The sequence below is a fragment of the Diplotaxodon limnothrissa genome, linkage group LG22, assembly GCF_057381915.1.
Source record: "Diplotaxodon limnothrissa isolate DT_005_m linkage group LG22, D_limnothrissa_male_GT1.1, whole genome shotgun sequence".
NCBI lineage: Eukaryota > Metazoa > Chordata > Actinopteri > Cichliformes > Cichlidae > Diplotaxodon > Diplotaxodon limnothrissa.
In genome coordinates, this window is record NC_140616.1 from 29,886,012 (window position 1) to 29,898,539 (window position 12,528).

A 12,528-nucleotide genomic window follows, 5' to 3' on the forward strand; every position below is an offset into this window, starting at 1 on the left:
GGACTTAATGCATACATATTATTAAAATATGGGCTATAACAGTTATTTAGCAACTTGAAATGCTCCCACAAATGGCACTACAACATGTAAAAAAATAATATAAGCTCTGGCGGACTTGGTTCTATAGTAGGTCTTAAAGGGTTAAATAAATATCGTCAAATAATCGCGATCTCAATTTCAGTGAAAATAATCGTGATTATCATTTTTGCCATAATCGAGCAGGCCTACTCTGAGACAGGATATTTCTAATTTTAGAGATGTTGCGCAAATGGAAGAAAGCAGTCTTACATATTTGTTTAATATGTGCGTTGAAGGAAATATCCTGGTCAAAAATGACTCCAAGGTTCCTCACAGCGTTACTGGAGGCCAAGGTAATGCCATCCAGAGTAAGAATCTGGTTAGATACCATATTTCTAAGCTTTTCAGGGCCGAGTACAATAACCTCAGTTTTATCTGAATTAAGAAGCAGAAAGTTAGCGGCCATCCAGGTCTTTATGTCTTTAAGACATTCCTGCACTTTAACTAATTGGTGTGTGTTATCTGGCTTCATAGATAGAGCTGGGTGTCATCTGCATAGCAGTGAAAATGTATGCTATGTCTTCTAATGATACTGCCTAAGGGAAGCATGTATAATGTAAACAGAATTGGTCCTAGCACTGAACCCTGTGGAACTCCATAATTAACCTCAGTGTGTGAAGAGGACTCTCCATTTACATGCACAAATTGGAGTCTGTTAGATAGATATGATACAAACCACTGCAGTGCAGTACCTGTAATACCTACAGCATGTTCTAATCGCTCTAATAGGATATCATGGTCAACAGTATTGAACGCTGCACTGAGGTCTAGCAGGGCAAGCACAGAGATGAGTCCACTGTCAGAGGCCATAAGAAGATCATTTGTAACCTTCACTAAAGCTGTTTCTGTGCTGTGATGAGCTCTGAAACCTAACTGAAACTCTTCAAATAAACCATTCCTCTGCAGATGATCTGTTAGCTGTTTGACAACTACTCTTTCAAGGATGTTTGATATGAAAGGAAGGTTGGAGATTGGCCTATAATTAGCTAAGACTGCTGGGTCTAGAGATGCTTTTTGAGTAAAGGTTTAACTACAGCCAGCTTGAAGACCTGTGGTACATAGCCGATTATTAGAGATAGGTTGATCATATTTAAGATCGAAGCATTAATTAATGGCAGGACTTCTTTGAGGAGTTTTGTAGGAATGGGGTCTAAAAGACACGTTGATGGTTTGGAGGAAGTAATTATTGAAGTTAACTCAGAAAGATCAATTGGAGAAAAAGAGTCTAAATGAATATCAATGGTACTGAAAGTAACTGTAGATAATACTACATCTGTGGGATGATTATTGGTAATTTTTTCTCTAATGATAAGAATTTTATTTGTGAAGAAGTTCATGAAGTCATTACTAGTTAACGTTAAAGGGATTGTTGGCTCAAGGGTACTCTGACTTTGTCACTTTTCAAGGACCAAGAAGCTATGTTCTTCTTTTATACTGCCAGTCTTCAGAACTAATAACACTGACATCAACAGTGCTATTTTTAAATTTTTATTTAATAATTTAGCATATTTACATGCCAAAACTAGCACAACCAACTTATCTTACCCAGACAACCAGAACTATCAATGTTGGCATCCTGATTTCATTGAAGAAATTGTGAGTATCAAACACTTAATTTCTGCCGTCCTGCTGAGCTGAATTGTGATGCACCATTTTTCAATCACATTATATTTATGAATAAATCAGAGACCAGGTGGTAGTTCAATATTCTAAAGCAATATAGTGGACAAAGCTCTGAGGCATTCGGTATTGCTCTCAAATATTTATTCCCCAGTAGATCTACTTTTCTGTTTATATTATAAACCCCACTGATTCAAACACAGAAGATTTCAGCCATATTTTCTATTAAAAAAATTTAATATGATAAAGATTGATCTTAAAATTTTAATGAGCCGTTTATGTTGTGGTCCAGCTGAAGCTTAGCCTATTGCATGGTTAACTGATATATCACTAAATAAAAATAAATAAATAAATAAATAAATAACAATATAGGACCAGAGCTGTGTGGGTTATATCATGGGTGAGTTCCAGTTACATTAAATGAAAAGTTCTTGCTCTTACCACGCAATTGTCAACCTTTCTAAGCTTGAAATGCATCACATAATGTCAGAGTAATTGGTTCTTTGTACTTTGGAATATATTAGCCTTTTTTGAAAAGTTTGTTTGTTCACTATTTAATTTGCTGAATTCTCTTTCTGATGGCTGATGCACACTGGCCTGCCTCCTCAGATTATTTCACTGCCCTCTCTCGTCCATCCAGCCCTGTGGGTCACAGTGATACAGCATGCTTGTTTGAACAAGGAACCTCATTCGAAGTTCCTTCGAACTCCTTTGCTTGAAGAAAACATGACAACCTGATTCCAAATTTTTCTTTTTTAATTCTGTGCTGCTGATTGGTTAGCACAAAGCGAGTTGCTTTCACCGGAGTGATTCAGTGTACACAACCTCAATTTGTCTTAGAGGAAGACTCTGCTCCAAGAAGTGTTTGCCAAAAGGGGAAATTGGAACAGCGCTTCCTGAGCAAAAATCTAGGAGTGTGAAATGTCAGGAGGGTTATTAGTGAGAGGTTTATAATTGGAGGGCAACAGACCTTCCAGAATTAATATAAAACATGTAACCATCAGCTCGAATAAAGTTATGTGGTTCAAAAAAAGGAAAATGATGCAGGTTAAAATGGTGCAGAGAGCACTGCCTGCATAGGGTTTAACCACACCTGAGACATTTTTATTGCTCTTCAACATGTTGCTCTTCACCAGGGATTTCATACAGTCTTGTTCTTCCTCTACCCATGTGTGTTCTGGTACCTAACAACAATGGAATCATTAAGTTAATCGGTACTCAGTAGTACTAATGTAACTCAGTTGGTAACCAGGTTTAATACCCACCCTACTGTTGGCAAATGAAATGATGTGCTGACATGTCCCAAATATCTTTAGCATGGTGGAAGTGAAGAATAATCAGCTAGCTAGCCATACAATCCTCGAAATCGTTCCACCAATAATGAAAAAACACTTTAGACCCGATCCTGTCCTGAAATACACCACCTCACCAACATGTGAGTTTTTTTAGGGAAGTAAGGCACATGTTTGGGGGGCAAAAATTAAAATAATATACTTGGAGTGAGATGGGGAAAAATATTAATTAATGTATTGATTGCCCATTTCACTTTTTTCATAATGGACAGAATAAAAAAACACATTCCATCTTTCTATGAATTTGTTTTCTAAGAATTTTATAAACCAGCACAGTTCTTTTATTCATTAGTTCATTACCATTTTGTTGCTGTCAGTACTCCATTACTAGTACTGCAACTCTAGTATCAATGCACAACCTCTGTTGAGCACATCAGTTGTAGAAGATAATCTTTGATGACCACTGGCAGTAGCTAAGTCCTTAACTCACCTTTTTAATTGTTGTTGTAACTTTTGGGAATCAGAAGCTGATCTCACTGTAGTCCCACCTCTAGGTTCTAATTCGTGTGTCCTTGAATACTTTTAAACTTCTATGTGTTTTTCCAGCAGGAGGCTCTTCGAGTCGACCAGCAGAGAGCACAGAACAAACAGGGACGCTTGGTGTCGATGAGCAAAATAATGGCCTCAGGAAAAGGGCAAAGGACAATAATGTTTCCAGAAAGGAAGAGTCCATAGCACCTCAGTCTTCTCAGGACATGCCATCAAAAGAACGGACACACCCGACAGCGGATGAGGACGAATCGGGACAAAATAAAGGTTCAGAGACTGAAACAAAACCTGTGGAAGAATCCAAGGACACCCAGAGAGATGAGATTACAAATGTTAAGGAAGACGATACAAATGGGACGCGAGAGGACAAGGAAGGTGCAAACTCATCGGCACCAAGACATGAGTCCAATAACCTAGACTTTGACCTTTCCAGTGACAGTGACAGTGACTCCATTACAGAAAAGCCCCCCTCATCAGAGAGTGACGGTGAAAGTAGGTCTGGCCAGACAAAGGAATCCGGTCAGGAAGGAACCACGCAAGAACCTGCTTGTAAGGATGGGGCAAAGGAAGAGGACAGTAAAGGCAGAGCTGAAGGTGAAAGCAGCTCTGACTCACCAGAGCCTTCAGTTCTTCTGCCTGACCCCGAGCTCGGAAATGGCTGCTCAGATAGGAGAGAGCCAGAAACAGAGTCCCAGAATAGTGAACAGTCTGGTGTTACCATGGGCGAGGAGCTGCTGGATCAGAGTATGGAAGATGACGAGGAAGAGGAGGAAGAAGCTGATAATGACCAGGACGATCATCTCATCTATTTAGAGGAGGTGCTTGAAAGGATCCATGCAGAGTATTACGCCCGCTATGAGGCATACTTGAGGAAGGAGGCCTCTGAAATTCCGGACATTCGGAAGATCGTCCCAGAGCTGAAAAGCAAGACACTGGAGGGGACGACGATAGTATTCAGTGGTCTGTACCCCACTAACTACCCCATGGAAAGAACCCGTGAGTACTATCATGCCAAAGCGCTGGGGGCCAAGATCAGCAAGAATCTGATTCTCAGTGCACAAAATCCCAATCGGACAACACATCTCATCGCAGCAAGAGCCGGTATGTACAGATGCGTGCTAGTTAAAGTATAGTGTATAGGCTTTGCTGGTACTGAGTGGTGATGTCGCAAGTTACATGTACTGTATTAAAAGATGGATGAAGCCATAAGCGTGAAGCAGAGATCCCTTAAACCTGGGACGCATAATGGACAACAGGGGGCAATCTCATTCTCAGTTGATTTATTCCTTTAAGGAATATTTAATTAATGATGGAGTGATTATGTATATAATCACTAGTTTCAACCCTACTTCTTAATAGTTGTGCATAGTGTTCTCAGCTTTAGTTAAATCTGACAATTCAGTTTTTATGGGTTTATTTTCAAGCGTTTCCAAAAAAGAGTGGATTTCAAGTGCTGAACGCCTGCTACCTTTCACTCTTTTTCTGACCTGTTATTTAGCAAGATATAGTTAGTGATTTTCTTTAAGGTAACAATATGCTGGAACTGTGTGATTAATGCAAATTATGGTTTGCTAATGGTGACATTTGGTGAATGGTGAATTTAAGAAAGCTCACGTAAGGCTTAAATGTCAGTGAATAAAGTGTCATTAGAGTTGATGTATCGTAGAGGTCAGGCATACAGTTAAGCAGTGCGCTGGTGTGACGAGTTCTGGTTAAACTTACGAACATGGTTTAGTTCTTTGCATCAGTACCAATGAAGCTGCAGCAGCATGCTCTGTTTGCCGAAACAGAAACTCAGTAAGGTGGTTATCAGTGAGATTAGATTACACTGACATGCATATGAGCATGCATGCAAGAATGCAGCATCAACGAAAACTAACATTTAGAGATGTAATTGTAAATACAATGAATGACTAATGGAGGAAAAATGTATTGTCATAGCTATACAGCTTTTCTTTATGGAAGAAAGTGTTTCCCCAGGAATGAAGTGCATACGTGAATAGATATGAAAGTTTGTTTTAATGTTGTGCTAAAAATAAAAACATACAGATTTAAGTAACATTACTTGAGTGAAATGAAATGAATGAAGTGAAATTCATACACTTTGTTTTTTTCTAATTAGACCTACTGAAGTGAAAGAAACATGTTTTTATGTCAGAGTCCCTTTACCCAGCTTGGAAATTGTAGATTCACGGCTTCCATTGCCACCAATCAAGTTTACCATGTGAATAGAAGCATAGGAAGTGGCACTGTTAACCTGGGATGCAGTCCTGCTGAGAGCAGCACTTGGCAATCAGTCACCTCATACATCACCAGGATAGCCTGAGATGGAATATATGCAGTAGGATACTTAACTGGAAATAACTTCTGAAAATGCCTGTTACGTTGGCTGAACAGCAAAGTGGGCAGCCATGACACACATCCTACGAGAGTTAGTGATTAAATAATCATAGCTTTAACATCTATGCCCACTTAACGGCATGGGGTACAGCAGGAAGCTGTTTATGTCCCCCACGTTCTCCTCCATTAAACCTGTCCATCAAGACTCTGTTCTTTGATGGGCCCCTAACACAAACACATACAAACTCGGAGTTAAGTTTTATTTTTGCTGTTAAAGCTGTTAAGGGTATATGGTATCAGAAAAATTAAACTGTCAGATCAATCATTTTAAAAGTTCATTTTGAGTAAAAAAAAAAATAGCCACGTGGATTTGAAGTGGCCATGGCAACTGTGACTATAATCCTGGCAGTCTCTGCCATTCCAGCTTTGCTCTAGACGCAAATATCTCAACAGCTACTGATAGACTGTAATAATTTTTTTCAAACATTAATGGTCATCAAAAGTGAATTCTAATGCATAAATCTGCGTGTCAGTCATATTGGTTTATAAACAAAAACTCAGCTGTACTTGTTTAGTTGCTCATCATAGCTCCATATTGTTATTCTTCTTCTACTTAGCGTAGCTTTGCTGATTCACAGTTTAAATTATAAGAGATATTTATCTTAGCCTGAGCTTTGTTATACCTTTCTTTTTACAACCTCCATATTTGTTGATGATGACTAGATTTAGACATTACAGATTTGAATTCATCACTCAGTAAGACCTGCTGTGGTTGATTTTCAGTAAAGATCAAGTGTAATTTTTCATACCTCAGCCTTTTTTTCCTATTTCATCTCGTTAAGAATGGCTTCTTGAAAGCCATCTTTCCACTGAGAGCATTTTTTGGCTGTTTGACATTGGACATTTAAATTGTAGAGATTAGTTTGTTTTGATACATCTTACTTTTGTAGCTATCAAATAGTAGTATGTTGACCAGGATGTAAATAGATCTGGCAAAATACAGCTGAACTGCAGCTTTGCTCACTTTGCTCAAGCATTCAGCTTGTACATCAAGTACAAGTTTCTGCACTCAGTAATTCAGTCTGATGTCTTTGTGTCTGTAGTGTTATTCAGCACTTTTTATCAAATAAAACCTGACTTTTAGGAGTTGGATTATGCCCAGATTTGGCAGGGAAAAAAAGAAAAATGAATGGATGTTGACCCCGGTGGTTCCAAGAGATAGATCCTTTGTTATCTTTCAAAAAATATTGGCCAGGTAATTATTTTCTGCTTTCCAGTAGGGAAAGTGGGATCATCTATCTGAATTATTCAGCAGACGCAGAGTGAGTGCGTGTTTGGTAATGGCTTTCGATTGTAAGGTCAAAACTCGCTCGCATTCTCTTCCATCTCTGTCATCCAGGCACCGAGAAGGTCCGTCAGGCACAAGGTTGCAAGCACCTCCACGTTGTCAACCCAGACTGGCTCTGGAGTTGTCTAGAACGGTGGGAGAGGGTGGAGGAGCAGCTCTACCCACTGAAGGAGGATTACTCTAAGACAGCACGGTGAGGGCGTTGTGATCTTATGGAAACCAGCCAATTGATGATTTAAAGCATACTAACTGCAGAAGCCCAAAACTTCACTGACTATTTTTCTTTTTCCTTTTTATTTTTGGTCTGATTAAAGGAGCAACAGTCCAGCACTTCTCCCTGACAATCAGGGCTCCCTGCAGAAACCTATTTTCCACCCAGCACCCATCCACCCGAGAACTCCACCTGCATCTCCAGAGGTTCGCACATATGACTCCATCACAGGGAAACTGATTCGCAGGGGCCCTGCAGTGTCCCGTCCATCAGCCTACCTCCACACGGCAGGATCTTTGTTGCTCTCTGATCCCAGAGAGCAGTCTGGTCTCAGGTACTGCAGGACTTTACCGTGAAATAAACAATATTTTGTGAGGGATCATGGGGGATCATACACCATGTATGATGCATCATGTAATATACCAAATTACACAACCTCAATGCAACAACATTGCACCAGTTTAATAGAGCGTGGAGCACTTCTATCAAAGTATTAATAATCATATCATTACATTTTAAATATGTTGGTTTTCCATTTCTATAATACTGCCATAAACTAGTGCTGAACTCTGAAGCGTCTTATGAAAGTACCTACAGTTTCAGAAAAGTGGCTCAGTGTTTCCACATTAAGCCAGTCTGCTTAAAGACAACTCTTTTATATTAGATCTTCAGTGTACTCCTTTGACTCCTGACTCTCATTTAATCTTTACCTTCTTTGTAAACCAAAGCAGCTGCCAGTGTAGTGATAGTCTACTACATGAATTACCCCCGTTGGAGATGTATAGCTTCCTTAGCCATCAACTGAGGAATAATAAAAAGGCTCCAACACCCTGTTATTGTGTGGACTGATGGTCTTTGATGGTCAGGGATATCATCAGCCACGGAGGCTTCACCTCCCAGACAACTCTCCCACCTTGTATTGTTTACATTTTTGAATTCAGGGCAGTCAGATGTTTTCTCCCTATGCAGTGATCAGAATTGCCAGTCGCGTCCTTGTTTGACAGCAATAATGTGGCAGGTGAAAGGATGGCTTCACAGTTCACCTCTGATCTGTCACTCTGTCATTCATCAGTCACCAACATTGCCAGTTTGTCATTGGGATGCCACATGCAGACGCTGACCTGCATGCTTTATAATAACGCCAGAAAATTACAGACTCCAACTTTTAATAGCAGCTCAAAGTGTTTTTAAGTTGAATATATCTGTGATCATACTCTGTAATTAATCATCTAAAGCGGAAAATTGGCTCATTTTATTCATAGATTAGAGGCACTATGGAGTTTTCAGGAAGTTGCATAACCTTGGATTGAATCATCAAAGAAGATCTGCTCAATTAAGCACTGCCAAGAGGAACCGTAGAAAAGTTTGTCTTCCCATTTGCATCTACTGGGCCCTCGTTACAGAGAAGAAAGCCTATCTGTGTGTTTTGTGACTGGTCTACTCCCTTTTACCGCCTACACCTACTTGTCTATGAGCTGATTATGTACAGTGTTTGCAACCTAATTCTGGTGCCTGACATTTCCTGTAAATATCACTATAACATATACAGCATCAAGAATAAAATGAGAAAAATATGACAGAAAAATGATAATGATACTCTTTGTTTTTTTTATTCATCCTTGTGCCTGGAAGGTGATTCGTTTGGTTCGGTTTGTTTTTCTCTTATCTAAATTTTGAAAATCTTTGTGTTAATCTGCATCTTTCTAGAAATGAGAAAAAGTGTCATCGTCTCAATGTTCTAAAAGAAATGTCACAAACTAATCCCGATGTAGATATCCTCTCTAATCCAATTTTTATTTTTATTTTTTTGAAGAGACCTTCCCTGACTTTGTTGGTTGCCTCCAAAGCACATGGAATAACTTCAGTGTGAAGGATGCTCGATGAATTGTCTGTGAAAATCCAAAAGACGTGACAATGCTTCTTTTCAGTTCTCCCAATCAACAGTGAGAAACGCTAACAGCAGCTTAGAAATGGATGCCAGTAATCACAAACGTCAACAAGCAGCAAGCTCCCAGTGCAATAAAGACTCCAGCACTCACGTTGCACAAGGCCAAAAAAGACATTTTAGCTTTGGCTTTCGATAGCCTCATTACTCAATGACATAGTCGCTATGGTTAACCAGCTAATTATTATGTAAGGCATCAAACAAATTCATTGAGTGAGCAGGTAACCTGACATCACATTTGCAAGAAATAGAAATATATTTTACCCCTCAGGATAACAGTATGTTGGACTTGAGCAGGGCATTCTGTGAAGGGTCAGTTGGGTTTTCAGGATCAAATCCAGCCTGGAGCTGTGTTTCTGATGTTTAGGCTGATGTTAGCTTGTTTGCTAAAACGGACAAACTACAAGTGATTTCCCTAAAACATTTAGTTGAATAGATAAGGTCAGCTAAATCATCCAATTTCATGTGCTGGTCTAGTAACTTAGGTGGCTGTTTTGCAAATAAGGAATTGGGGAACTAACCATTGCCAAATTTGTGCAGCATGCCTACGTTATACCCAGCTGAACAACGATACCTTACTTCCTGACATTATGGCAGTATGAGTGGAAAAGCTAGCTTGCATGGTTATTATGGTAGTATAATATCAAACTGCAGATTTTTTGAAACAAGTAAATTTGTTAAAGTGACAAAGCAATTATGTAACTAACATTTTGCTGCAGTAATAACAAACATGGAGGTAGTTAGCCAGCTCACTGTAACATCACACCTGACCCAAGCATATAGTGTATACACTGGTCTCTGGGCAGGCAGGTGCATCTATAAAAACATAAAGTAGTGAAATATAATAGAACATAACAGTGTTGTGTATTTCTCATTAATATTCAGGCCATTGTACACTTTCATGTGACATCTGAGCAGCACAGCATTTAAAGACCACAGATGCCATTAAAAACTGTTTTTCTGATGTAGTACCCACTACCAATTTCAGAATAAAATGTAGCTACCACATTTGGACAAAGTTATTTGTATTTTCAGTGTTTCACGTTTGTTTTATACTTGTGTACCCTAGGGGAACCTCCCAGAGTCAGCAAGACGAGGGAGTAGAGTCCGGCCAAGATGATGAGCAGCCTGGACCATCTCGGCGGAAACGACAGCCAAGCATGTCAGAAACAATGCCGCTATACACTCTCTGCAAGGAGGACCTGGACAGCATGGACAAAGAGGTAAGGACGGACGAAACTTTCGTTCAGCATTCGACCTGGTGGCGTTTGAGCTAGACTAGGGAGTCTACAGAAATCTGTCATGTTTAATGAGTCTGTTACACACATTCAAAATAGGCTTGTGCCATTTTGCGCCAACAGTGACAGACACTGTGAAAAGGGAAAGTTCTCTGTACAAGGAATGAGGCAATTAAATGGTTTCATTTCAGCAGTGACTGTGAAATAAATTTCCATACCATACTCACAGCAGGCATCTACCTGCAGTGTTATTGCTTTGCATTGGATGTAGGAATGGAAATCAGAAACTGGTTCTCCAAATCTAATCCAGCAAAACACGTATGCCTCTGAGCTCATTAGTTCTTTTGATAATGTCACCATATTTGTCAGACAGTTATGCACTGCAAATGAGGGACATCAATTTAGAAGTGGAAATGCTGCACATATTTCAGCCCTTTCCTGCTGTGTTCAAATGCATAGACAGGGAAACATTTGCAAAAGTTGCAAAATTTGCAAATTTAACAAAAGTTAAATGTTATCAAATGGTAAATATAATGGAACCTTTCACAGCAGTCAAAACGTCAGGAGCACAACCTTTCATCTGATATTCAAATCTTTCCACAGACTATTACTTCTGTCTGCTTACTGCATTTTGTAGTTTTGGCCTCACGAGGCAGGTGAAGTGATTACTAATGTCAGGGAGCTCAGCTCCCTCTTTGGTAATACTCCATAATGGAATTCTGAATTCTTCTAATGCTTCAGCAGGGGGGGAAAGTGCAGAGCAGATCCTTGAGATCTGCCAAGAGCCTCTCGGTGGGCGATTATTCTAGTGAAAGAGCTATGTGGCTTGTTCACATGGGGTATGACAAGCCACGTTTGAAGTGAGGTCAGTGGTGGATTATTGCAATTATTTTCTTTTGCATGTAATGATAATTTCTCACAGGAAAGCTGCATGGGTTACTGCTAGATTCATTTGTCCTTTGAATATGATTAAAGGGAAGTTAAAAGTAAGAATTCTGGAAAAAAATAAAGCAACCTTTTGTATTTCTTTGTAGTTAATATATATACTGCATTCACCTTTAAGCTGCACCATGAACATTTTTTAATAAAAAAAAATGGAATGTGTCGCTAACATTGACAGTATGAAAGATGGATGTAGCTCACAACGTTTGGTTGTGAAGAAGCAAACGTGACGTCATAGTAAAACCTGACTGTGAAACTACACGCTCATTGGTGTGTGGTTGACAAGTCGTTAACTAATTATCCTGTGGTTTCATAACACAGGTAATCCGCGTTTTTGAAAAGTAGTTGGAAAAAGATTTATAAAACAGATGTAATTTAATTTTTCTGCCATAAACGTGTCACAGCCTCAGCTATCGCCATCTGGTGGTCTTTGGGTAGAATGCAGGTTTTAGTCACTTTGGCCGCATTGGCTTTTTTCAGCCTGGAAGTTACTTTTGTGTTTTATACTATCTGTGATCTTTAGTAGTGGAAAAAAAATACTCAGGTACTCTTTACACTTTGTGGTCCCTTTTTGCACATTTCACAGACTCACTCTTATTTTACAGCCCACTAATGAACTGTTTTGGTTGACATTCATTAACCTTGCTTAAAAGTGCAGCATGCTTGTGTAGTTTATTGTTGTATATAAACAAATTGGGGGAAAGGAATGTTTCCTTTGCCCATCCCATTGTTTTCAAGCAAATCTATTTATTTTAAAGGTGACTTTCATGGGCTAGTGAATGAATAAAGTAATGAGCAAAAGATTAATCTGGATTGAAAGCATTAAGACTTCTTATAATGAAACAATGAAGATTTTTGTACATGACATAATAGTTTTGTGGCTTTCAACCCTTAAAGTTTTAACTTGAGATCTGGGTATAGACCCTATAAGGAAATTGCACTTTTAGTTAGATGTAATTAAATGA

At 39.2% G+C, this 12,528-nt stretch overlaps 1 protein-coding gene across 3 annotated transcripts in view; it reads left to right on the forward strand.

Annotated features, from left to right (window-relative positions):
• ctdp1 (CTD (carboxy-terminal domain, RNA polymerase II, polypeptide A) phosphatase, subunit 1) overlaps nucleotides 1–12,528 on the forward strand; it is a 100,321-nt gene that overhangs the window by 12,439 nt on the left and 75,354 nt on the right. For 2 of the 3 annotated variants that reach the window (XM_085346656.1, XM_085346658.1), the window contains exons 8-11: nucleotides 3,597–4,640; nucleotides 7,279–7,420; nucleotides 7,542–7,772; nucleotides 10,453–10,606. In XM_085346656.1, coding sequence (XP_085202782.1) covers nucleotides 3,597–4,640; nucleotides 7,279–7,420; nucleotides 7,542–7,772; nucleotides 10,453–10,606 — 1,571 coding nt within the window. The remainder of the gene's footprint in view (nucleotides 1–3,596; nucleotides 4,641–7,278; nucleotides 7,421–7,541; nucleotides 7,773–10,452; nucleotides 10,607–12,528) is intronic. The other variant, XM_085346657.1, reaches the window with a different exon arrangement.